At 32.9% G+C, this 22,823-nt stretch overlaps 5 protein-coding genes and 2 long non-coding RNA genes across 7 annotated transcripts in view; 4 read left to right on the top strand and 3 right to left on the bottom strand.

Annotated features, from left to right (window-relative positions):
* Positions 1-229: 229 nt before the first annotated feature.
* On the bottom strand, positions 230-4,047 carry LOC111418061 (pyruvate carboxylase 1-like). The gene is made up of 2 exons (XM_023050493.2): positions 3,937-4,047; positions 230-3,883 (listed from the first exon to the last, which is right to left on the bottom strand). Exon 2 carries the CDS (start codon positions 3,863-3,865, stop codon positions 299-301), a length of 3,567 nt encoding a protein of 1,188 aa, XP_022906261.1. The 5' UTR covers positions 3,866-3,883; positions 3,937-4,047; the 3' UTR covers positions 230-298.
* On the top strand, positions 3,995-4,432 carry LOC111418063 (uncharacterized). Its single transcript, XR_002706765.2, has 2 exons — positions 3,995-4,184; positions 4,248-4,432. It is a non-coding gene; the product is annotated as an uncharacterized lncRNA (long non-coding RNA).
* Positions 4,433-6,436: 2,004 nt separating this feature from the next.
* On the top strand, positions 6,437-6,806 carry LOC139431875 (uncharacterized). Its single transcript, XR_011641911.1, has 2 exons — positions 6,437-6,516; positions 6,567-6,806. It is a non-coding gene; the product is annotated as an uncharacterized lncRNA (long non-coding RNA).
* On the bottom strand, positions 6,720-16,321 carry LOC111418065 (Pyruvate carboxylase). Its single transcript, XM_023050495.2, has 5 exons — positions 16,213-16,321; positions 11,173-12,794; positions 10,490-10,522; positions 7,913-8,956; positions 6,720-7,845 (listed from the first exon to the last, which is right to left on the bottom strand). The coding sequence occupies exons 2-5, from the start codon at positions 12,767-12,769 to the stop codon at positions 6,953-6,955; spliced, it is 3,567 nt and encodes a 1,188-aa protein (XP_022906263.1). The 5' UTR covers positions 12,770-12,794; positions 16,213-16,321; the 3' UTR covers positions 6,720-6,952.
* Positions 16,322-17,439: 1,118 nt separating this feature from the next.
* LOC111418071 (beta-1,3-galactosyltransferase 5) lies at positions 17,440-20,862 on the top strand. The gene is made up of 2 exons (XM_023050504.2): positions 17,440-17,525; positions 17,611-20,862. The coding sequence occupies exon 2, from the start codon at positions 19,618-19,620 to the stop codon at positions 20,710-20,712; it is 1,095 nt and encodes a 364-aa protein (XP_022906272.2). The 5' UTR covers positions 17,440-17,525; positions 17,611-19,617; the 3' UTR covers positions 20,713-20,862.
* LOC111418070 (acid phosphatase type 7) lies at positions 20,784-22,819 on the bottom strand. Its single transcript, XM_023050503.2, has 4 exons — positions 22,211-22,819; positions 21,950-22,158; positions 21,694-21,791; positions 20,784-21,600 (listed from the first exon to the last, which is right to left on the bottom strand). The coding sequence occupies exons 1-4, from the start codon at positions 22,527-22,529 to the stop codon at positions 20,856-20,858; spliced, it is 1,371 nt and encodes a 456-aa protein (XP_022906271.1). The 5' UTR covers positions 22,530-22,819; the 3' UTR covers positions 20,784-20,855.
* Positions 21,854-22,823, top strand: part of LOC111418068 (TBC1 domain family member 15-like) — a 245,047-nt gene continuing 244,077 nt past the window's right edge. The window contains exon 1 of the mRNA XM_023050500.2: positions 21,854-21,929. The gene's annotated coding sequence lies outside the window, so the exon portion shown is untranslated. The remainder of the gene's footprint in view (positions 21,930-22,823) is intronic.

The following is a 22,823-nucleotide window of genomic DNA, read 5'->3' as shown; positions in this document are numbered from 1 at the left end:
TAATTCTAAAAATTATGTTCACTCAGAAATTAGAGATTTTAAAAAATTTGTATTAACAAATTTTTTTTGAATCATGTAATGATGGCTAATAAGCTTCCTTTAGCACCATCTATGAAGTTAAAAATTAAACACGATACCGCGCCATCTATTAATTATATATTTAACTAGTTGAGTTGGAATTGTCCAAGAAAACTTCTATTTATAGTTTACTCTTTATGTTAAAAATAAATATTATTCAAATTATTTATTTAAAAAAAAATATTTTATCATACAATTTAAAGACGTGAAACTTCGATTTTTACTCTAACGTAATAATGAGATCTCCAATTTCAACTTCTGAACCAACAGCAACATTTACGGTTTTTACCATCCCTGGGAATGGACAAAAAATGGTTGTATCCATTTTCATGGCGGATAAAACGGCGAGTGGGAATCTTTTTTCGACGACATCTCCGGGTTTAACGTTTATTTTAAGGACGGTTCCTCTTAACGGAGCACCGACGTGAAGTTTATTTCCTCTTTCTGCTTTAGGATTGATAACGACCGCCTTACCAGCTTTTCGATCTTTTATAGATGCTAATCTAAGCATTCCATTTAATCTATAAAATACCTTACGTCGTCCTTGGGCGCTACTGGAAATTGCTAAAATCGTAACCATAAACGTTTTTCCTCTGCCTACATTAACGGTGAATTCTTCTCCGATTTGAGGGCCGACCAAAAATATTCTTGTGGGGAGTTTATCGACCGGCCCGTAATGGGCTCTGAATCGGAAATAGTTATTAGCAACGTCGGGTAAAAGAGCAGCGGACATAATATCGTATTCCGAGACTTTTTCGTACTTTGTTTTAAGTTCGTCTTCAAGTTTTTTAAAATCAAAAGATGTTAATGAAGAACCAGGTCGAGCTTCATAAGTTTTCATTCCCTTAACAATTTTCGTTCTTAAAGGTTCCGGATATCCTTGATACGGCTCGCCGTAACCACCAAGGAAGAAATGAACCACAGAAGCAGGAAGTGGTAATTCGTCGGCTTTATCCGCAATATCCTTAGCGGATAGTTTATTTTGAACCATAAAATGAGCCAAATCACCTACTATGTAACAAGTCGGTGAAGATTTTACAATGTTTCCTAATAATTCATTAGCCTCTGAAAATGCTTTTTTAATATCTTCAAAATGATCTCCAGAACCATAAGAATAAGCTTGAAATTGAAGGTTGATGTATTGATGCCCTGGAATTTCGTTGAAGTAGACATCTGAATTTCCAGTTTTCATGGTTGAAGTACACTCAAAAGGCGCGTATAAAGTTCTAGTTTGTTCCCAATAAGCTGAGTATTTAGATACTTGCTCTAAACCGATATTAGTTGTTCTTGTGGTGTTTTGAACTGCTGCTATTATTGCCCCCATACTCGGTTGGCTGGTGATCCCAGACATAGTATCAGCAGCTACATCAATTATATCAGCACCCGCAAATGTAGACGCTAATAATGTTGCAACCCCATTTCCACTGGTATCATGCGTATGGACATGAATTGGCATATCGGGAAGTTTTTCTTTTAAAGCGGTTACCAGCAAACTTGCCGCTTTTGGCTTTAAAAGTCCAGCGGTGTCTTTTACACAAATCATATCACTTCCATAACTCGCCAATTTTGCCGCTAAATCTAAATAATATTGCAATGTGTATTTCTTTTTGGTTGGATCCGCAATATCGCCAGTATACGATAGTGCGGATTCAACTATACCACCAGCTTTATGTACGGCATCTATTGTCATTTGCATGTTGGGTAAATAATTTAAAGAATCGAAAACTCTGAAAATGTCAATACCAGCTTTCGTGGCCATTTCGCAAAATTTATACACAACATTATCAGGATAATTTGAGTACCCAACGATTGAAGCGCCTCTAATTAACATTTGAAAAGGAATATTTGGAATTAATTTTCTCAGTTCAATTAGTCTTTCCCATGGGCATTCGTGGAGATAATTCATCGCTACTTCAAAACTAGCTCCTCCCCACATTTCTATTGAGAAGAGATTGTTTAGATAATGCGAAACATAAGGTGCTATTCGAAGAAGATCGAAAGTTCTAACTCTCGTTACTAAAAGTGATTGATGAGCATCTCTGAATGTCGTATCTGATAGCAAAACATCTTTGTTATTTTTCACAGCTTTTATAAAAGCGGCCGCTCCTTTACTTTTTAATAAATTCCGGAAACCTTCTGGTGGAGGAATATTAGCAGGAATTTTCGGCACTAAAGGTTTTATCATTGGAGGTTTTCGATCGGTATAAAATTGCGTTGATGGCCCGTTCACCATGACATCACCACAATAATTTATTAATAAGTTAGCTCGATTATGACGTTTTTTATATTGAAATAATTCGGGGTGTTCGTTTAGAAAGTTAGTAGTAATTTTGCCTTTTTGAAAACTTTTATCCAACATCAATTTAGATAGAAACGAAAGATTATTTTGTATTCCCTGAACGCGGAACTCTTTCAATGTCCTATGAAGCTTCCTACACGTAGCTTTCAAAGAAAATGCTTTAGCCGTAAGTTTTAATAAAACGGGGTCATAATACGGTGTTGCATGGGCTCCAGAAAACCCGGAAGCTCCATCCATTCTAATTCCAGCACCAGCACCTTGACGAAAAACATCAATATGTCCAACTTGTGGTTCGAAATTTTTTTGGGGATCTTCACTTGTAATTTCACAATGAATAGCATAACCGTTAGTTCTTATATTTTCTTGTTTTAAATGTAAGTAATCGATTAATGATCGACCCTCAGCCATTTTTAACTGAGCTTGAACCAAATCAATTCCTGTAACTTCTTCGGTTGCTGCATGTTGAGGTGTTAAACAAGCGTTTACTTCTAAAAAGTAATATTTTCCCTCTGGAGTGACTAAAAATTCAAATGAACCTAAATCTTCATATTTAAGATGCCTGCATATTTGTAAAGATGCGCTGATGAGATCATCTCTGGTTTTTTCGGGTAAATTCGGTGCTGGGGCGATTTCTAATTTTTTTTTATAAGCCCATTGTATCGAACCATCTCTATCGAACACATGAACAACATTCCCGAGTGTATCAGCCATTACTTGAACTTCTATATGCCTCACGTTCGTTAAAAATTTCTCTAAATATACAGATCCATCGCCAAAAAACGTTTTTGCATCATTTAATGTTTCCTGAATTGTATCATTTAATTTTTTCGGATGATCTATTAACCGAATCCCTTTTCCATGACTACCATATGTGGCTTTCACTAAAATCGGAACATCGACAGCTTTCAAAAATAACTGAGCTTCATCTAAACGTTTTATAACTCCCGTTCCAGGAATAACTGGTATTTGTAATTTTTTCGCAACTTCTTTCGCTTCAACTTTATTACCCAAAACTTTTAAAACCTCCGGCGATGGTCCGATGTATTTCAATCCTGCTTTTATAACAGCTTCGGCGAAATCCGATCTTTCAGCTAAAAATCCATGACCCGGATGTACAGCATCGACACCCGCTTCTAAACTAACTTTAACAATTTCATTAATATCTTTGTAAGCTTCTGCTGGATGCTTTCCAACTCCGATTAAATAAGTTTCGTCTGCTTTTAATTTATGTGATAAAACATTATCTTCAGGCGAATAAACTCCCACCGCTTTTACACCAACTTCATTGCATGCTCTAAAAATTCTTATTGCAACATCTCCACGGTTTGCAACGAGAACTTTATTAATTGATTTTACGTGGGCTGCAGCTGGTTTTACATCAGAAGGAGGTTTTACGTTAGTCGTAGTTTGTGTTCTGCGGCTTAACAAGAGTAATGTATGGTTGTTTTCAAATTTATTTAAGAACAATCTGCAGGATAGTAGCAGCATTTTTGGAGTGTTTGAGAACTAAAAAAATTTTAGTTGTAATCGATCAGAAATGTAAAAAGAGCTTTATTTACCTTCTAAACTCATGATTTATATAAACCCATAATAAGATAATTTTGCAAAAAATTTATAATTATTCAGAATTGTCAAACATTTCACAATTCCCGTCAGTTACCTTGGAGGACTTAACAAAAATTTGACAAACGCGTCAATTCACGTCAATGATGATCTGAATTTAAATTTAAATTTGCGATAAGAACCAAATCGATTGTGCTTTTCTTATTTAATTTAGCTTATAATACCATGTCCAGTCTACATGAGAGTAAGAATCAACATTTATTTATTTATTTAAATTCCTTGCAATTATTTTTGATATTGTTTCTAGTCGCAAAGATTTGTATATACGCTGTTATTATTTTAACATGCGTGAAATTAATACGAGGAGATCCTTTTGGAATTTTATTCGATAATAATTCCCCATACAAATGGAGTGGAGATGATATAACAGACTTCTTTTGTAGACTGAACATGTAATATTCAATTTTAAAAATAAAAAAATATCTGAATCAACTTTTTGGCATTTTTATACAACACTGATAAACTCAAGTTGCTAATTTCTGCTTAACCGGCGATAAAATAGTCAAGTTTATGTAAATCTTATCATGGCTACATCAAAGCTCCTCGAAATAATACCGAAATCCAATGGCTCAAGAAGGACGCAGACCACAATATGTGATAAAATTTGTCCAGTAGCAAAACAGAGCAAAGTTAAGTTTTTCAAATTCTGCATCATATTATATCCCAATAAGGTTGTCAGCTACAAGCAAAACGTCACAAAGTACTTGACCAAATAATAATATGATATTTTGACTATTTAAGACTTTTTGACTGATGTGATTCGGTGAAAAACATTGATTATAGTGTTAATGCAGCAGTGTTTTGGCATATATCCTTTCATTAAAGAGATTCTAGTTCGCCTGACGTTGCCTGGCTTCAATCTAAACACACCTTAGCGATAAACAATAGTGGCAGAACTCCCATCTTATGTCAGGTTTGTTTACACCGTGTTAGTACAGCTTGGCAAATCTATCTTGGACGGTGAAGGTCAGATGCGCCGTAGCAAACAGTGGGTGATACCTGCAGAGGTTAATTCTCTGTTATATTTTACAAAATGAAGAAGATAATACTCAAAAAAGTAGTAATGTATACATTGCAAAAACTAATTGAGATATCATCATGAAATAAACGTGCGGCTAGTTAATCTTGACGTATCTCAAAAACTAATTGAGATATCATTATGAAATAAAAATCAATTTAAAGCATATTTAATGAAGATTTAATGCACTATAAATAATTTCTTATTTTCCATAATCATCGTTATTACAATTTTTTTAAATCCAACTCTGAATGTTTGATTGTTATAGATATGTAATATAAGTATTAAAAAATCGTATTTCAAGAACGAATGGAGATATCATTATGAAATAAAAAGTAATTTAAAGCAAATTTGATGAAGTTTTAATGTGCCATAAACAATTTTTTATTTTCCATAAACATCGGTGTTATGATTTTTTAAACCCAACATGGCATGTTTGATTATTCTAAACTTTAAGAATAGATGTTAAAACAATCGTATCTCAACAACTAATTGAGATATCATCATGAAATAAAAAGCAATTTGAAGTAAATTTATTTAGTATTTAATGTATTGAAGATCATTTCTTCGAAATTTCAAATTTCGGAGTTATGATTTTTTGATAGCAACCTTACATAAAGTAATATTGCAGTTCTTTAAGGTTTAGGTAATGGCACAGGCGTAGTTTAGGTGTGTTTAGGTTTAAATCCATGCCAGGATCCTTGATATATGAGAAAGGCTCTTCTTTTTCTTGTAGGGTCTGCTATTCCCGATAAAATCAGCCTCTGAAATATCTCCTGTGAACTTAACTACCAGCTATCTCACCATCTTTTCGGCGATCTCCGTGGTAGGCTGGTTCCGGGAGGGTTATTTGCAAGCACAATTTTTATACGGTTTTGTCATCTGGAATTTTTATGCCGAAATCTCTTCCCTATCTCACAATGTCCTGAACCCCGCATTAGTCTCTGATATCGGAGTTCTTAATTCTGTCCTATCTGGACTTTTTTGAAATTATTCTGGGAACTTCATTTCTGCTACTCATTATTGGGCGAATGCAGAATTTATCCATACGCATGAATTTCTTCTGCCAAGCAGTATTTCGTAGGCAAACTGAAATTGAGGACGCTTGTTGACCTGATTTCTCAGGTCTTTTGCGGGATCATGAGTGCTTGAGATGTGTACACCCATGTATGATAATTCCACAACTTGTTCTATAGAGGTGTTGTATATTACCAGCTTACATGTTGTTGCCTCCCTTGTTACCACCATGCATTTAGCTTTTGAAGCAGAGATTCAGGGCTTTGTTCGCTCGATCTAAAAAACCGGATTGATTTTAATTTGCATTTTGAGCAAGAAAGATCCATCACAAAGATATCCTTTATTAACATAGTAAATAAAAGTGTCAAGTTGCAATAATGACTGTCACTCAAAATTGTTTAATTTTTTTTTTGACAAATTGGTCAATATTTCAAGGTAAATTTTAAGCGTTTTAAATTAAATATGGGCAGTCTTAGATCTAGTAAGTAAACTTTAAATTATAAAGATTTAACTGATTTAAGTATATTTTAGTTGCTAAAGTATGTATTTACGCCTTCATAATAGTAACATGCCTGAGAATGATAAGAGGTACTCCTATGGGTTTATATGAAAATACCAGTCATAAAGAATTTTTTTATAAGAATATTCTATAAATAATGTACACAAGAAAAAAGTAAAAACCAATTTGTCTACGTATAAAAAATATATTTAATTATAACAAAAAAATTCATGGAAAAATTACAAAGGAAATAAAAGTATCTGTATAGAGGATATTATAACTTGTGTAAAAATTAACAACGAAATCTACAAATCAACGCATAAGTAGACGTGCGTCCCCAAGAAAAATATGAGGTCCGCACCCAAAAGTCTTCAAAACGTTCAGTAACACTTATTTTCTCTCCATTTCCATTTTTCTTTTATTCTACGGTAATCAACAGATCTTCAGCTTCTAATTTCATTCCCATTTTAATTTCAACCGTTTTCACTTTACCGGCCACGGGGCTTTGAACAACAGTTTCCATTTTCATGGCAGAAAGAATAACCAATGGAGTTCCTTTTTCAACTTTATCTCCAGGTTTAACCCTAACATCAATAACAGTTCCAGGCATTGGAGCACCAACTTGGGACTTGTTAGCTTTATCAGCTTTAGGATGGACGTGAATTTCTTTTCCAGCATCTTTATCTCTAATAAATACCGATCTCAAAGTACCGTTGAGTTCGAAAAAGACTTCTCTCTCTCCTTGTTCGGTAAGATCTTCGGCCATAGCTAACGTTTTTATTCCTAAAGTTTTACCTTTTTCAATGGTTACTTCAAATTCTTCACCTACTTTTGGTCCAACCAAAAACATTCTTGTATCTAATTTATCAACCGGACCGTATTGTTGGTGGAAAGCTAAGAAATCTTTTGTTACTTGGGGATATAAAGCGGCTGACATAACGTCCATTTCATCAACAGTTGGGAAAACTTCTTGAAGCTCTTTCTTTAATTTTTCGAAATCAAATGGTGGCATTGATTCACCAGGTCTTCCATCAATTCTTGGCATATTCTTCAAGACTTTACTTCTTAAAGGTTCCGGGAATCCACCGTAGGGTTGTCCAATAGAACCTTGAAGGAACTCAACGACCGATTTAGGGAATGAAAGTTCTTCAGCTTTATCCATTACGTCTTGCGCGGAAAGTTTATTTTGTACCATGAATTGTGCAAGATCTCCTACTACTTTCGATGATGGGGTTACTTTGATTAAGTCACCTAATAAAATATTTGCTTCAGCATAAGCCTTTTTAACATCTTCAAAGAAATCTCCAAGACCTAAATAAAGAATTACCATATTAATAATGTTTTTAATAATATCAAGTTTTCGATTTTTTTAATTTACCTAAAGAATAAGCTTGGAATTGCAAATTAGTATATTGTCCTCCAGGAATTTCATTAGTATAAACATCAGCATTTCCTGATTTCATAGTTGTAGTACATTCAAATGGAGCATACAAGGTTCTTGTTTGTTCCCAATAAGCTGAGTATTCAGAGATTTTGTTAAGTGGGATTTTAGTATCGTGAGGAGTATCTTGTAAACTAGCAACAATTGCTCCCATGCTCGGTTGACTGGTAATTCCAGACATAGAATCAACAGCAACATCAACAACGTCAGCTCCAGCTTCGGCACAAGCTAACATAGCAGCAACTCCAGCTCCACTAGTGTCATGAGTGTGAATATGAATAGGAAGGTCTGGGAATTTGTCTCTGATAGCACCTACTAACATAGTAGCTGCTCTTGGTCTGAGTAAACCAGCCATATCTTTAATCGCTAAAACGTGAGTACCAGCTTTAACGAGTTCGTCAGCTAAAGTAAGATAGTACTTGAGATCGTATTTTTTCTTATTCGGATTACTAACATCTCCAGAATAAGAGATGGCAGCTTCAACGATTCCACCGGCTTTTCCAGCAGCATCCATACCAACGATTAAGTTTGGAAGATAATTTAACGAATCGAAAACACGGAAAATATCCATTCCGGCTTTTACCGAAAGATCGCAGAATTTATAAACCACATTATCAGGATAGTTTGTATATCCAACAGCATTAGCACCTCTTAATAACATTTGGAATGGAATGTTCGGGATTAATTTCCTCATCTCTTCTAATCTTTCCCATGGGCATTCGTGTAAGAAACGTAAAGCTACATCGAAAGTGGCTCCACCCCAATTTTCCATTGAGTATAAATTGCTGAAATTATGAGCCACGTACGGAGATACTTTCAAAAGATCGTGCGTTCTTAATCTTGTCGCCAATAAAGATTGATGTGCATCTCTGAACGTTGTGTCCATAAGAAGAAGTCCTTTATGATTCCTTACAGCTTTTGCAAAAGCTTCAGGACCTTGGTCTTTGTAGATTTGTCGTAAACCTTTCGGCGGTTGTATATCTATTTAAAAGGTATTAATTAGAATCATTTTTTAAAATATTATGTTGGTAGAATTGTAAAAAAAATCAAAATCATGCAATTTGAAAAAAAAATAAATAAAAAAACATGCAGAAATTAAAAAAAGAAAAAACGGAAAATTTAGTTAATAAAAAATGAATACAAAATGAATTTTGCTAAAGCATATAAATATATAGATTTATTTTAGATTTAAACATTGATCTTTATAGGTAACTATTTTTTGTTTATATTTATACAGGTGTTTCAAAAGTGTTTTTGTGTTTAAAATTACTGTAATACTATCTTAATTTTTTTTTGCACAAGTTGCGTAACAAAATTTTTTTATTTTGTTGTTGGAATTACGATAAGTATCGGTGTTGATAACGTCTCCTGCTTGATTAACAAGGTGAGTCGTTAATGTCTTTGATAATATCTGGGACTGAACCACATTGAGCAAAAAGCCTCTTCACTTTGCCTTAACTACATGAATTAAAGTATACCAGAAATACCTAAATCATAGACAACATCCACAGTGTACCTCTAGGTATCCTAGAGAGAAAGTTTAAGGATCTGTAAGAAATGAAGTAATAAAATGAAAGAAGAAGAAATGAAGAAAGCAGCGCACAAAAGTTGGGTAAAAGGCATCATCTGCAGAATTTGGGTCATTCGAGAACATAATATCCATACTGTAGAGCAATTTGTATACTTGCGCTTACTGGTCTTTTCGAATAACAACACCGCCGAAAGAAGAGATCAAATAGAAAATTCTTCTAGCAAAGTAAACTTTCTATTTTCTGATGACTCAATTAAGATCTGCCACTTTGACAAGAAGAACAAAATTTCAAATATATAAATCCATAATACGACCAGTTGTAGGGTATGGATGTTAAACTGGGGTAATGTAAAAGAACGGCGAAAGATTGCTAACAACATTCCAAGGAAAGATTCTGCAGCACATATTTGGAGGCGTTATGGAACATGGCCTATGGCAAAAACGTTATAAACTTAAATTATGTACAGTGTATAGGGGTCCAGACATTGTCAAATGCGCAGGCCAGCGGTCAGAAAAAGGCTTAGAAGATGGCCCAATCAATTATGACATAAAGAAAGAGATAAATATTTAGACTCTGGACAATTTTATAGAAAAGAGGCAGCTCAGTTGGTGTTGATATCTACAGAGAATACAGGACACTAGACAGGTGAAACGAGTATGGTTTGCAAGAAAGCCAGAAAGATAAGGCAATAAACAAGATAACCACCAAAAGAGGAAAAACTATACAGAAAGCCTAACTTTTGGCTTACAGTAATATACAATAATATTAGTTGGTATTTATTGTTACACACCAACTAGGTATGTGACTACGAAAGTGTATAGAATTACAATCGATGTAGTCAGTGATTATCACAGCGATAATTTCTTTCAATTTTTTGCAATCCCAAATTCTAACAGTAATTTTTAAATATTTGAAACACCATGTATAAATAAAATAATATTTAAATATTTTGAAGCAACATATAATAAAAAAAGAAATTTACTTGGTCTGTCGTCTGCGGTGGCACTCAAGTACGCTGTAGGAAATAAAAACAAAGCTTGCTAATGAAAAGTGTTCAAAAACTACCTAAACATAAAATAAATGTATAGTAACACGTATAAAAGATATTACTTATTGAAGAAAGAAAAAAAAACGAAACATTTTTCGTGTTTCTTTTCAAAGAACCATTGAATTTAATCAATTCATTCATTGTTTCATTGTATGTATTTCAAAATATTGCGTTTTTTTTATCAACGTCATTCTAAAACCTGGTAAAAATACCAAATCAATAATGCATACATTTCAAATATGTTCGTAATGAAAATAACCAAGGTTTTAGAATGTTATTTTATTCTATAGAAAAAAATAATGAGTAAATTATTATGCAACAAGAAGCTACAGGTGGTCCCTTCTTCCTAAGCCTGTGTACTAAATGATTGTGTAATAAAAATTGAATCATGCTATCTAAAAAAAACTTGCAAAATTAGTCACAAAAAATCAGAAAACTTCTATAGTTCTAAATAAAGGGTTGCATTAGTTTCTTAAGAGACTAACGAACCTCTTCGTTGACCATCAGAATCCGAAGGCGCTGAAAAAATCTACACTTAATTATTTAAATATTAATGTTAACTCACATAAAGAATAACATTTAACGAAGCTTTTTAATTTTAAATAATCATCACGTACCTTTTGAAATTTCTGGGACGTGTGGTTTAATTTCTGCCGGTTTATTTGGTGTAGCTAAAGGAGTTTGCGGTCCATTTACTAAAACTTGAGCGAGATAATTCAATAATTTTTGTGCTCTGTTTTGTGTTTGTGCAAAATTGAATAATTGAGGATTTTCATCGATGAAATAAGTATCAACGGCGCCGTTAACGAATTTTTGATTCTCCAACACGTTTAATAAGAAAGGAATGTTAGTTTTGACACCTCGCACTCTAAATTCTCGAAGAGCTCTCGTCATTTTTGCGCATGCTGATTGTAAGTCCTTAGAATGCGCTATTACTTTTACAAGTAAAGAATCGTAATATGGAGTAATAATTGCTCCTGCAAATGCGGAAGCACCATCCAAACGGATACCCATACCTTCACCAGATCTAAATACTTCAATTCTTCCTGTATCGGGTTGGAAATTTTTAGCTGGATCTTCAGTAGTTACCCTGCACTGAATAGCAAAACCATTTGTACTTATCGATTTTTGGAATAAACCTAATTCAGGAAGAGTCATTCCTTCAGCGACCCTAATTTGAGATTGAACCAAATCAACTCCTGTTATTTCTTCAGTGACTGTATGTTCTACTTGTAATCTAGCGTTTACTTCAATGAAATAAAAGTTTCCTTTTTCGTCCGCCAAAAATTCAACGGTTCCAGCATTTGAATAACCAACGTGTTGAGCCAATTTAACAGCATACTCAGTCATACGATCGCGAACTTTAGGATCTAGATGTGGTGCAGGAGCTAATTCAACAACCTTTTGATGTCTCCTTTGCACCGAACAATCTCTTTCGTATAAATGTACAACGTTTCCGGCTTTATCACCTAAAAGTTGTACTTCAATGTGTCTCGGACGTTCGATGAATTTTTCGATAAACATGGAACCATCGCCGAATGCTGATTTAGCTTCCGAAGAGGCTCTCACGAAATTCTCTTCAACATCTTCCATTTTTCGAACAACACGCATACCTCTACCTCCACCACCGAAAGCAGCTTTGAAAATAACTGGAAGACCGTGTTTTGCGCAAAATTCTTTTGCTTCTTCTTTAGTTGTAATAGGTCCATCAGTTCCAGGAACGATTGGAACTCCAGCAGCTATCGCAGCCGCTCTCGCAGCTACTTTATCACCCATTTGTTGTACAACTTTCGGAGATGGCCCAATAAATCGTATTCCAGCATCTTCAACAGCTTGTGCAAAATCTGATCTTTCAGAGAGGAATCCATAACCAGGATGAACCGCGTCAACACCATTATCAACGCAAACTTTAATAATTTCCGGAATATTTAAATAAGCCTGTACCGGAGGAAGACCTTCTCCAACCAAATAACTCTCATCAGCTTTTAATCTATGAGTTAACAACCTATCTTCTTTAGAATAAATCGCAACCGATTTTATGCCCAATTCGTTGCAAGCCCGGAAAACTCTTACAGCAATTTCTCCTCTGTTTGCTACTAAAACACTTCGAATCGGTTTGTATTCGACCGATCGAGTTGGCTTGGACGAGTACGATCTCGATTGCCATCCTACAGCCCTTCGTCCTGCGCAACCTGTAACCAACCTAACCAGCATCTTTCTGGCGGTGTTGTCTCTTTATCTGCAACAAAATAAAAATGTCATTAAGATCTTGGCTTTGATAGGCGACCAGTTCTATTTATAAATGAAAATGAGTCTCGAATCGAGGTACATCTAGAGATGGAACCGGTAACCCAATGACCACGTCTTTTAATAAAACAGTGCAACGACACTTTTAGAAATCTAATGTATTTATAGTACATTCGAAGCAACGAATGAATTGAAGATTTAAATTTAAAAAAAATATATGAATGTAAAATGAGTTACAAGTACAGCTGGTTTTTTTATTTTGGTCTTTAATATCATGTGTTTATTATCCCGGAAGTGTGTAATTATGGGGTTTTAAGCTATAAATAACTAAAATAATTGCGTTTTAGTTGATACAGCGCCTTATATATATTCCACAATCCATCAATGTACAGAAGAATGTCTTATGAATAATGTTAAGTTATGATGCTAAGCATGACGTTCATTGAGCTTAGTTTGACGAAAAGATCAAATAGAGTATCATAAAACTTTGTTCATCAACAAATAGTGTCATGTTAACTTGAACTGAGAGTTAATCAACAGAAAGCATGGTAGAGTTAAGTCAAGTGGATGTTATAGATCTTATTCCACTTGCTGATCAACGGTTAACTTGATGTTAATCGAATCATAACTCTGTTAACGTCACGATAAATCAAATGGGGATTATAAAATATTCATTTATTGATAGTATAATCGTAATTAAAGGATTGATTAAAGGTGTATTAACACATCATTAACTTCAAATGAACAGTAATTAATCGCAATCGTAATTGTGTGTTCTAAAACCAAAGTTAAACGATTGCTAATTAAATAATTCTTGATGACGTCGTTATTCGTCGATAATCGGTAAACTAATGTCAGGTTAAGGTTAACCGAATATTAATATCTAGCTAATCAAATAATTACCGTAAAACTCAGAAATTTCGTTATATTAAGTCCAAAATGAATTTAAACTTAATCAAGTTTTAATCGAAGGTTAACATTACCGAACCTTAATCATTAGGTAGCGTAATTTTAACTTAGATACGGTTTAATAAAGTTTGATTATTGCCGCGTTAGCTTAAAATGCAAAACTTTGATGACGTCAACGTTCGCCAATATCTGGAGAAAATCGATTTTCCAAGGACAACACAAATTGGTGCAGTACAAAATGGTTAATTTTCTACTTGTTGGAAATAATGCTGGTGGAAACGATGCTGTTAAAATTAGGTCGATTTGGAGCATTTGAAGAAAATCGATTTGACCGGCTGTTTTTGACCAGCTTAGGTTCTGGTCTGTAACAATTCTTATTTGTTATGTTCTTGGCATTATTTTCAACAAGATCCTTTCTGTACTCAAGTTCTTGAGTTAATGATAAATTTAAATTCAAATATGTCATTAACAAGCAAACTACATTCAAATGACCTTCCGTGTAATAACAAAACGTACTTTAAAAATAATTCAGCAATTATGTATTCGTTGAATCAAAATAAACCACTTAAACATAAAATTCAAAAGATTTTAATGTCAGTGAAATATGTTTTTAAAAAAAGTAACAAATATAAATTTGAATAGATATTGATAATGATTTTACTAAAGAGTGCATTACAAACATTTACTCGGCTAAAAATATAAACGTTTATCTCATCAGAACCTCTTGTTTCCATGTTAAATTTCATATACAAACATCGAAATGCTTTGTTTGGTCATTATATTATTGTGGTTACGAAATTATCGCTTTTGTTGCACATCTGGAGAGAACAAAAATCAAAAGTGAAACAGTTCGAAGTGAAATACCGAAAGACCTTGGTTTAGATACTAAATAGAGTCTAAAGTAATAATTATTTTGAAATGGGTTATTAATTAATTTTTTTTTCAATTTATGATTATATGATTCAACTCGTTCCTTACGAAATAACTGTGACGTAAAAATGTTAAAGACCGTTGCCAAAAATTTTTTCCTCGATTCTATTTATAGATTTTTTTTTATTTCCCCATCTATTCCCTGACCTTTGCCCGTTTCAATCTGAACATCCAACTCGCATGCCGCAGGTTCAGGGACGGTTGGAGAAATTTTGATCTGGTTGTTCAAAAAAGATGCTCGCTGCCAAGTCGATTATACAGGTAGAAATTGTTGGCCAAAATTTCTTGAAGCGTAGGTTATTTATTATAATCACATTGTTTTGATGGAAACAAACCAAAAATGTACAAAAAAAATACATTTTACGTTTCAAAATTATGGTATAAATAGAATTTGAAATAACTTTATAAATATTCATTATAAATTAATTTCGAAAAGATTATAAACAAGCAAATTTTTTTAATAAAACGATATCTAGTTAAGGTTCAAAATGCAAATTACAGCAAAACACGTTTATCTTTGGTATTTTCGAAATAATTTCAAACGTTTATATTGCAGATTATTTCCTGATTTAAAATTTTTAACAACTTAAAACTCTTTTCCCAAATCATTTTTAATATCTATTTATTTACACTATTTTTAGACACGTTGAGTAAATATTGTTATGATTCCCCACACACTTTTGATAAGACGTGGATCACGTTTGACTTTCTTTTTTCAAATTAAATAGTAGTTTTTTCGAATTTTGTCAAGGACGATATTACATCAACAACTTATCATTAACTTTTATCAAAACAGACATATTTTACACAATAATAACTCTTAAAAACTATTTAAAGTTATATAAAAGTATTTGTTTTTCCTCAAAAAAATCGAAAGTGATATTTTTACGTTGCATTTGTAATTCAAATTACCTCTATGTACATAGAAAGCAATTTCCAAGTATAATTTCTCGAGTTATTCAAAACATTTCCGAACATTATCCATTTAAAAACCAAAATATAAATCTAATCTAGTTTTTATTAAATAAATTACGCCTAACTCAATTGGAACTAAATAGATGAATTACATAATTGAAAGTAGCAAACAACTTTTTGCTCCAGGATAAAATAAAATGCAAAAGGATCCCACATCTCAACTTGAAGGTTAACGTCAGGCCAATCGATACATGACTATGGAATCCAGGGTTAGTGTGTCAGGGGCGGTAAATGTGTTAAGTAAACAAGAACACAAAAGAGAAAAAATCAATAAAATACATAATAAATCAATATTATTTACAGCGATATTGATTTTATTTCTTAAACAGATTGAACTTTGTGTTCAAAAACAAATTTTATCGATACACGAGCAAAAAAAATCTCCATCAAAATTTAACAAGTTTAGCTCATTATCAATTAAAACGAAAAAAATCTTTGTTTTCCACTCTTCTGACCCCTAATTCATACAAAGTTCAAAGTCTTTCGTTTGAAAATGTTGATTAACTCCATTTAATTAAAAATCCACTTTATTGTTATTTCAAAATTAAAAACCAATAATTAATTGAAATTAAATGACTTTTTTATTTTATTCTTACCAAATGATTTATTTCTTTTAATGTAAATTACTTTGGTGTCTTAAGTTTGGAACGAGCACCTCAACAACACGCGAGAGACAACACCGAACTGCCGTGGAGATGTGGAGGTGTGTTTTTCATTCGGCCTCCAAATTCGAGCGCTTGCGCTCCATTCATGAATATATAGAACCATAAAACGTGAAGCGAATGTTGAAGATGATGGGTCGAAGTACTCTTTGTAGATAAAGAAAATAAATTAAGATTATTTAATAGACAGAAAGACTAACATCATTAAAATCATAAACATTATCTCATCAAGATTATCTGTAATAAAAAAATTGTTTAGACATGACAAAAACACTTCTTTCTGATAAAGCTAATTCTCTTAACACTTTCCGGATCAATTGAAAAAAATTTGATAAGGAAACATGAGAGATATGCCATAATTAAGATTATGTACTTATGATAAAAGAGTGGATTCGCTAAATAGAACCTTTGAGCGGTGATCAGAAGGTTTTACTTATCAAGTTTTTGAATTTTTGCTGAGTCTTTGGGGGTAACAAAAAATTATCTTCGCTAAAAATAACTTAGTTGACACTGAGTTAATATATTCAAAAAATGTTTTATTAAAATTTATCTACAACAAGATAAAAGAATGAAATATAAGTAAATTCAAAAGTTTTTATTTTATGACAACCAATTTAACCACTGTGTTTATTAGGTTGTTTAACTATTTATTTCTTATTAAACTTGTAAGATACTAAATAAGGATACTAACCTCCATCAATATCAGCTAGCTTAATTACTACTTTCAATGAGATGTGCCCATGTGCGGTCATTTATATCCAAAGGCACTCATTTCAAGGTCTTGCAAAGAGGAGAAATTGCACAGGATGTGTTTAATCGTCTTGTCGCTATAACTTCTTTATCTTACCTTGACCTGTAACAAGACCCACAATAACGCGAAGGATTCTTTTATCAAACCTTAAAAAGAATAGGTTCGGCTTAACAGAATGATAACATAATAATTACTAACACAGCTGGAACTATTTTATTCTACCCCATCAATCTTGAAGCTTCTCGCGTGTGATGATGTTGATAAACTTTGCTAAGTTGTGTAGCTAAAAGTAAAGTCCGGCAGACAGTTCCCAAGAAAGTTAGGGGGAAGGAGTTTCCAAGACAGATCAAGGATGAAGTTCGTAGTTGAGTTAGCAGTGACTTTTTGAGTTGCAGTTCCGTCAAGAGCTAGAGTTCTAAGAGTGGGGTACGGCAGAGTGTTCCAAAAAGCAAAGATGGAGTGAAAAGTTGAGTTGGAGTTGGAATTCGAGTTTAGGGTTCGACGGAAAAATTTTTCCAATGATAAATATTCTTAAATAGTTTTATCTTCATTACGTTTAAACCAGTCATTGCTTAACGCAGATGTCCATGGTTCGAGTGCCGAATATACCATCTTGACTTCCTCCCCATCCTTTGGAGGAGATGTTAAACCGTTAGTCTCACTATATCAGTTATCATTACCACTCATCTGCAGGGAGGTTTAAATAACGTAGAGTTGCGCTAGTACTCTCTGACCTCCAATTCGCTGAGATATACACGAATGCTGTTAAATCTAAAAGCAGCGAGACCAGGATCTGAGCAGCGAAACTTTGTCATCGATGATGAAGCGATATTATTAAAGCAGCTTGTGTAAATTCTTCCTAGGACCCCCACTCAAGAGGCCTAAGTGACGCGTAAAATATATGCAGTCCCAAACTGCTATATCTTTTTTACACATTCAATGAATACTTAAGCTTAAATAAAGAAATCGGCAAGGAAATGGTATCAAATCATGCGTGGCTCAAGTTTGAAGGAATATTCCGTGTTAAATTCTACCTCGAGGTAATCCGAAAAGTACTCTGGAAGTTCCTCTGGAAACAAAACCAAAGTCTGGGTATTAAAAAAACGTGTTCAAAATAAAAAATCTTTGATAGAGACGATATGTCATCATTTTGAAAAACTTGAGATATGAAGTTCTGGTTACAAATTTCCTTTCTGTAACACTTGGTTGCTCTTTTTCTATGATATTAATTAATAATGATTAATGTCATAATATGTTTCAGATATTAAGAAGGAAGAGATTAAGATCTGTATTCACTGTTATTACCAAATTTAGCTTATGGATTAACAATTATAATACACAAACCCAAAAACCAATACTTACAACTTACCAAGGAAATTAAATATTGTGTACATCTTGGGTGTAACATTAACATTAGCTTACCTGTTAAGAACAGAAATATAACTACATCATTGAGAATCCTAAGACACCATTCGGTGTCTAGAGAAAGTTAATTATTTAATTATAAGCTGTTTTATTAGTCACTATATAATTATTACCTGCTAAAATCTTAACATTAAAAATAGGTGTTAGTTAAAGTGGTAAAATTTGGGAGTGTAAGAACATAATCAGTCTTTATTAGTTGAGTAGGTAATCAAAATCTCCAAAAAAAATTGTAATATTTCCTACCTAGAACTAGAAACATTCGGATTTGGCCATCTTAAGAGATATATGGCTAGTGTGAGTGTAGTTCTAGGTCTAATGTGAGTCCTACTCTTAGTTCAGAAAAAAAAACAACAATCTAACGCTGAATAACAATTAAAACTGAAGCTAACATTAGCACTCGAACTAACACTAGACCTAGAAACATTCGAATTTAGCCGTACGTCTTTTAAGACGGCTAAACCCGAATGTTTGTATTTCTAGGGCTACTGTTAGATCTAGTTTTACTTATTATGCGTTGATTGTTATACAGGTGTCCCAATTTCCTTTCTATTAATCTATCTTATAATCTATCTATTAATCTATCTAATAAGCTACTTTTTGTGTATCTCTTTTAGTTTCGGAGATAGCCTATGGGGACAACGAATTTGGGACACCTGTACATTAAGCTTAATATGTATATTAAGCACTAGAACTAACACTACACTTAGAACTAGAAATATTCCCGTTCTAACAACTGACTAAGCGCGACACGTGATGTAACATATTGGTCTAATACTGACGTCATTTTCTGGATTACAAAAGAACAAAGGATATAGCAGTCCTTTTAAATTCTACCTTTCTTGGAAATAACTCAAACGAAGTCAATACTTGCTTATAAGTTAGGCAACCAATGTTACATTTTTCTGTTGGTTTATAGGTTATCTGTCAATTTAAAAATTTAGTTTTAAATATTTGATTATATTTTTACATTACCATCAAAACAAACTATTAACAATCAACAATATAAACCAAATTCACAAATAAAAGATATTTTTTATTAAAATTCACTAAAAAATCAATCTTTTATGACCTACATATAACCAAAACATAACCTCAAAATTGTGCACAAATCCAAATTTGGCACAGTGCCATGCAACTCAAATCATTAAAAACACCTTTTAAAAATGTCTAAGAAGTACCGATATTTTCTCTACGGCGTAATAATTCTAACAATAGTAGTAATAGTGTATTTTTTAAGTATAAGTAATAAACAAGAATCCTTTGTAACTCAGCCTTACGATGTAGAGCTAAATGATTATAATCGACGCGATAACAAAATGTTTGATTTGAACTTTTCGTATACTATAAACACACGAGGTTGTCAAGATAACGATGATTACTTAGGAGTTATCATAGTAACTTCATATTTTGGTAACGTTGAAGTGAGAAGTGCAATGAGAAGAGCTTTTAGCGGAGAGGAATTGAAAGAGTTAGGATTAAGAAGGGTATTTTTACTTGGTGAAACGAAAAGTGATAAGTTTTTAACACAAGAGGCCTTAGAAAATGAAGCGGAAAGATTTGGGGATATTGTTCAAGGGAATTTTCACGAAGCTTATAGGAATTTAACTTACAAACATATTATGGGATTAAAATGGGCTTCAACTTTTTGTAGAAATGTTAAATTTGTTATTAAAATGGATGATGATATTGTTATTGATGTTAAAAAAGTTTTAAAATTACTTAATAATAGTAACATTATTGTTGATAATTTTTTAGCAGGGCATGTCTTAAAAAACATGCAGCCCAAACGTGACCCCGCAAATAAGTGGTACGTTTCATTTAAAGAATATCCAGACAATTATTACCCACCTTTCTTATCCGGGTGGTTTTATTTTACAACTCCAAAAGTTGCAGAAAAGTTAGTCCAAATTTCCAATCGAAATCGCTACTTTTGGATAGACGATCTCTATGTTACCGGCATATTATCGCGAAATTTAAACGTATCTTTCATCAATTTACACCATTTATTCGCCGTCCACACCGAACTTTTACAATGTTGCTTAAGAGATTTACCAAACATAGATTGCGACTTTATTGTTGGCCCTAACGGCGGCGATAATAACATGTTTTATCAATTTAATAAATTATCCATTGAGTGTCAAATCAAAAATTGTACTCAAAGAATTACCCCGTTAGATAAAACTTGCGTTTTAGAAAAACATTTTATTAATACATCTAATGGAAGTGCTGTGATTGAACCGTATAAGTTAGTTGGGTAAAAGTGCTTTATTTATAATAAATAAAATTCTTCAAAAGTCTATTTAGGTAATTATGTTAATATTTATAGAACTTTTATATTCAGAATGTGTTTTATTTAAAATAAATAATAATAACAAGAAATATATGTTATTCTAAACATATTTTAGTTACTCTCGCGTTTCTTTTTTGTATAAACTCCCATAAAATCAGTTCCAGATAACTGATATGGTCCATGATTTTCCTTTAAAATCCATAAAGTATCAATAATTTGTCCATCTTTATCATCAGAAACTTGCTCCAGATACAAATGCGTTTCATTATACGCTTTCAATCGAGTATATCCATAATCCGAACTTGTAAATGCTGACCATTCAGGTCTTGGAACTGTAAAATTATCCCGCCCTTCCTTACATCCAGCAGAACCAGTTACAATATGGACTGGAGCACCTGGATTAGTATAAGGTTCATCATAACTCCCATTAAACACTTTATAATCATAAATAGGCCACAATCGTTCATACGAATGCTCATGAGCCCAAATAACTAAGTCAACCCCATAGTCATACAACAATTTTTCCAAACCAAAGAAATGCAAAAAAGGTAATCCAACTCTTGTTAAAGTTTCATGATGAGTACAATCGTCTTTGTCTGTATTTGAACAATACATGGGGCGGTGTCCCATTACAATAATCCAAGGTTGGTTTTCACGATTTTCTGGCAAATTTGCTTCAATTAAATCGTTTTCAAGCCACTCATATTGAAAAGCTAACGGCTTTAAACCATAATTTAAAAAGTAAAAAAGTTCCGTTGAAATTGAAATGATATGTAGTGGCCCTATGTTAAAACTGTAAAAGGGATCATCATGCTTATTTGGCATTGAAAACCGATTAATGTAATTACTAAAATTGCTAAAAAAAGAAATAATATAAATAATTAATATTTTTAAGATTTTAATGTTGGTAATAAACTAGCAATTTTATTATAAAATTTTTATAACTTACTAATTTTCTTCATGATTTCCAGGACAGGTCATATATGGTACATAAGCTGCTATTGATTGGATTTGTCTCATAAATTGATCACCAATTTGGGCATTATGCTAAAAATTAATTTTTAGATTACACAGTTGGTACCTATTAGTTTTGACACTTTAAAATTTAAAACGTTTTTTTAAACATTGTGTTAGGTTTCTAAAGTGCATATATCATGAAGAAGAACTAATAACAAGCAACAAAAGGTAAGATAAAATTAACTTACAGTATCCATATCATACGCAAAATCTCCCACATGTAAAATAGTATCATATAAACCTCTTTGTGCTTCTTCTTGCAATCGACCTAAACTTTGAGCATTTTCATTGCCCATATCACCAAAAATTGCTAATGTCGGTTGCCATGTTTCACTATCCGGGGGTGTTTTAAACCAAAACTCTGCAGACCAACCTTGGTCGCTTCCACAATGATACACTAACCCAAAAAATATTTCAGAAACAACATTTTAATAAAACGTAATACTCACCATAAGTATTTCCTGGTGTTAATTCAGATAAAACAACACGATGGATATATTGAGTACGTTTTTCAGATCCCCCATCAACGAACATAGTCGAATATCCTTCAGATCTTAGTACGAGTCCTCCAATTCCATATTCAACAGCAGAAAATTTCGTGTCATTCCAAGTGGACCAGGTAACAACAATTTCTGATACATTCTTTCCATAGGATAAATGTATTTGTTCCGGTTGGAAATAAAAAATTTGCTGTAAAGATTCTTGAAGATTCCCCAAGAAGAATAACAACAACAGGCTTAAATGAATACGTTTCAAACGACAGTCCATTTTAACTGGACGAAGTTCTTAGATATTCTAACGTTAATCATGCTCCGTTCTTTGTGAAAAAGCGTGACGAATACAAACACTCATATAGTTGTGACATTATTGACGTTTATCTGTTTTGTTGAAATAATTTTTGACCTTTTGCTTAAAATAATGTTTGTTTCTCAAATTTGTTGTTTTCTTGTTTGTTTTTAGGCTCGGTTCTTGATAGTTTATCTTTGTACGGTTGTAATCGAGTTCAAAGCTTCTTTTTGTATTGATTTTTGGTCGTATGATTAACACAGACCAATAAAGATT

This window comes from Onthophagus taurus, chromosome 11, assembly GCF_036711975.1.
Source record: "Onthophagus taurus isolate NC chromosome 11, IU_Otau_3.0, whole genome shotgun sequence".
Lineage (NCBI taxonomy): Eukaryota > Metazoa > Arthropoda > Insecta > Coleoptera > Scarabaeidae > Onthophagus > Onthophagus taurus.
Note: the sequence above shows the minus strand (reverse complement) of the source record. Positions and strands in the feature narration are given on the sequence as shown.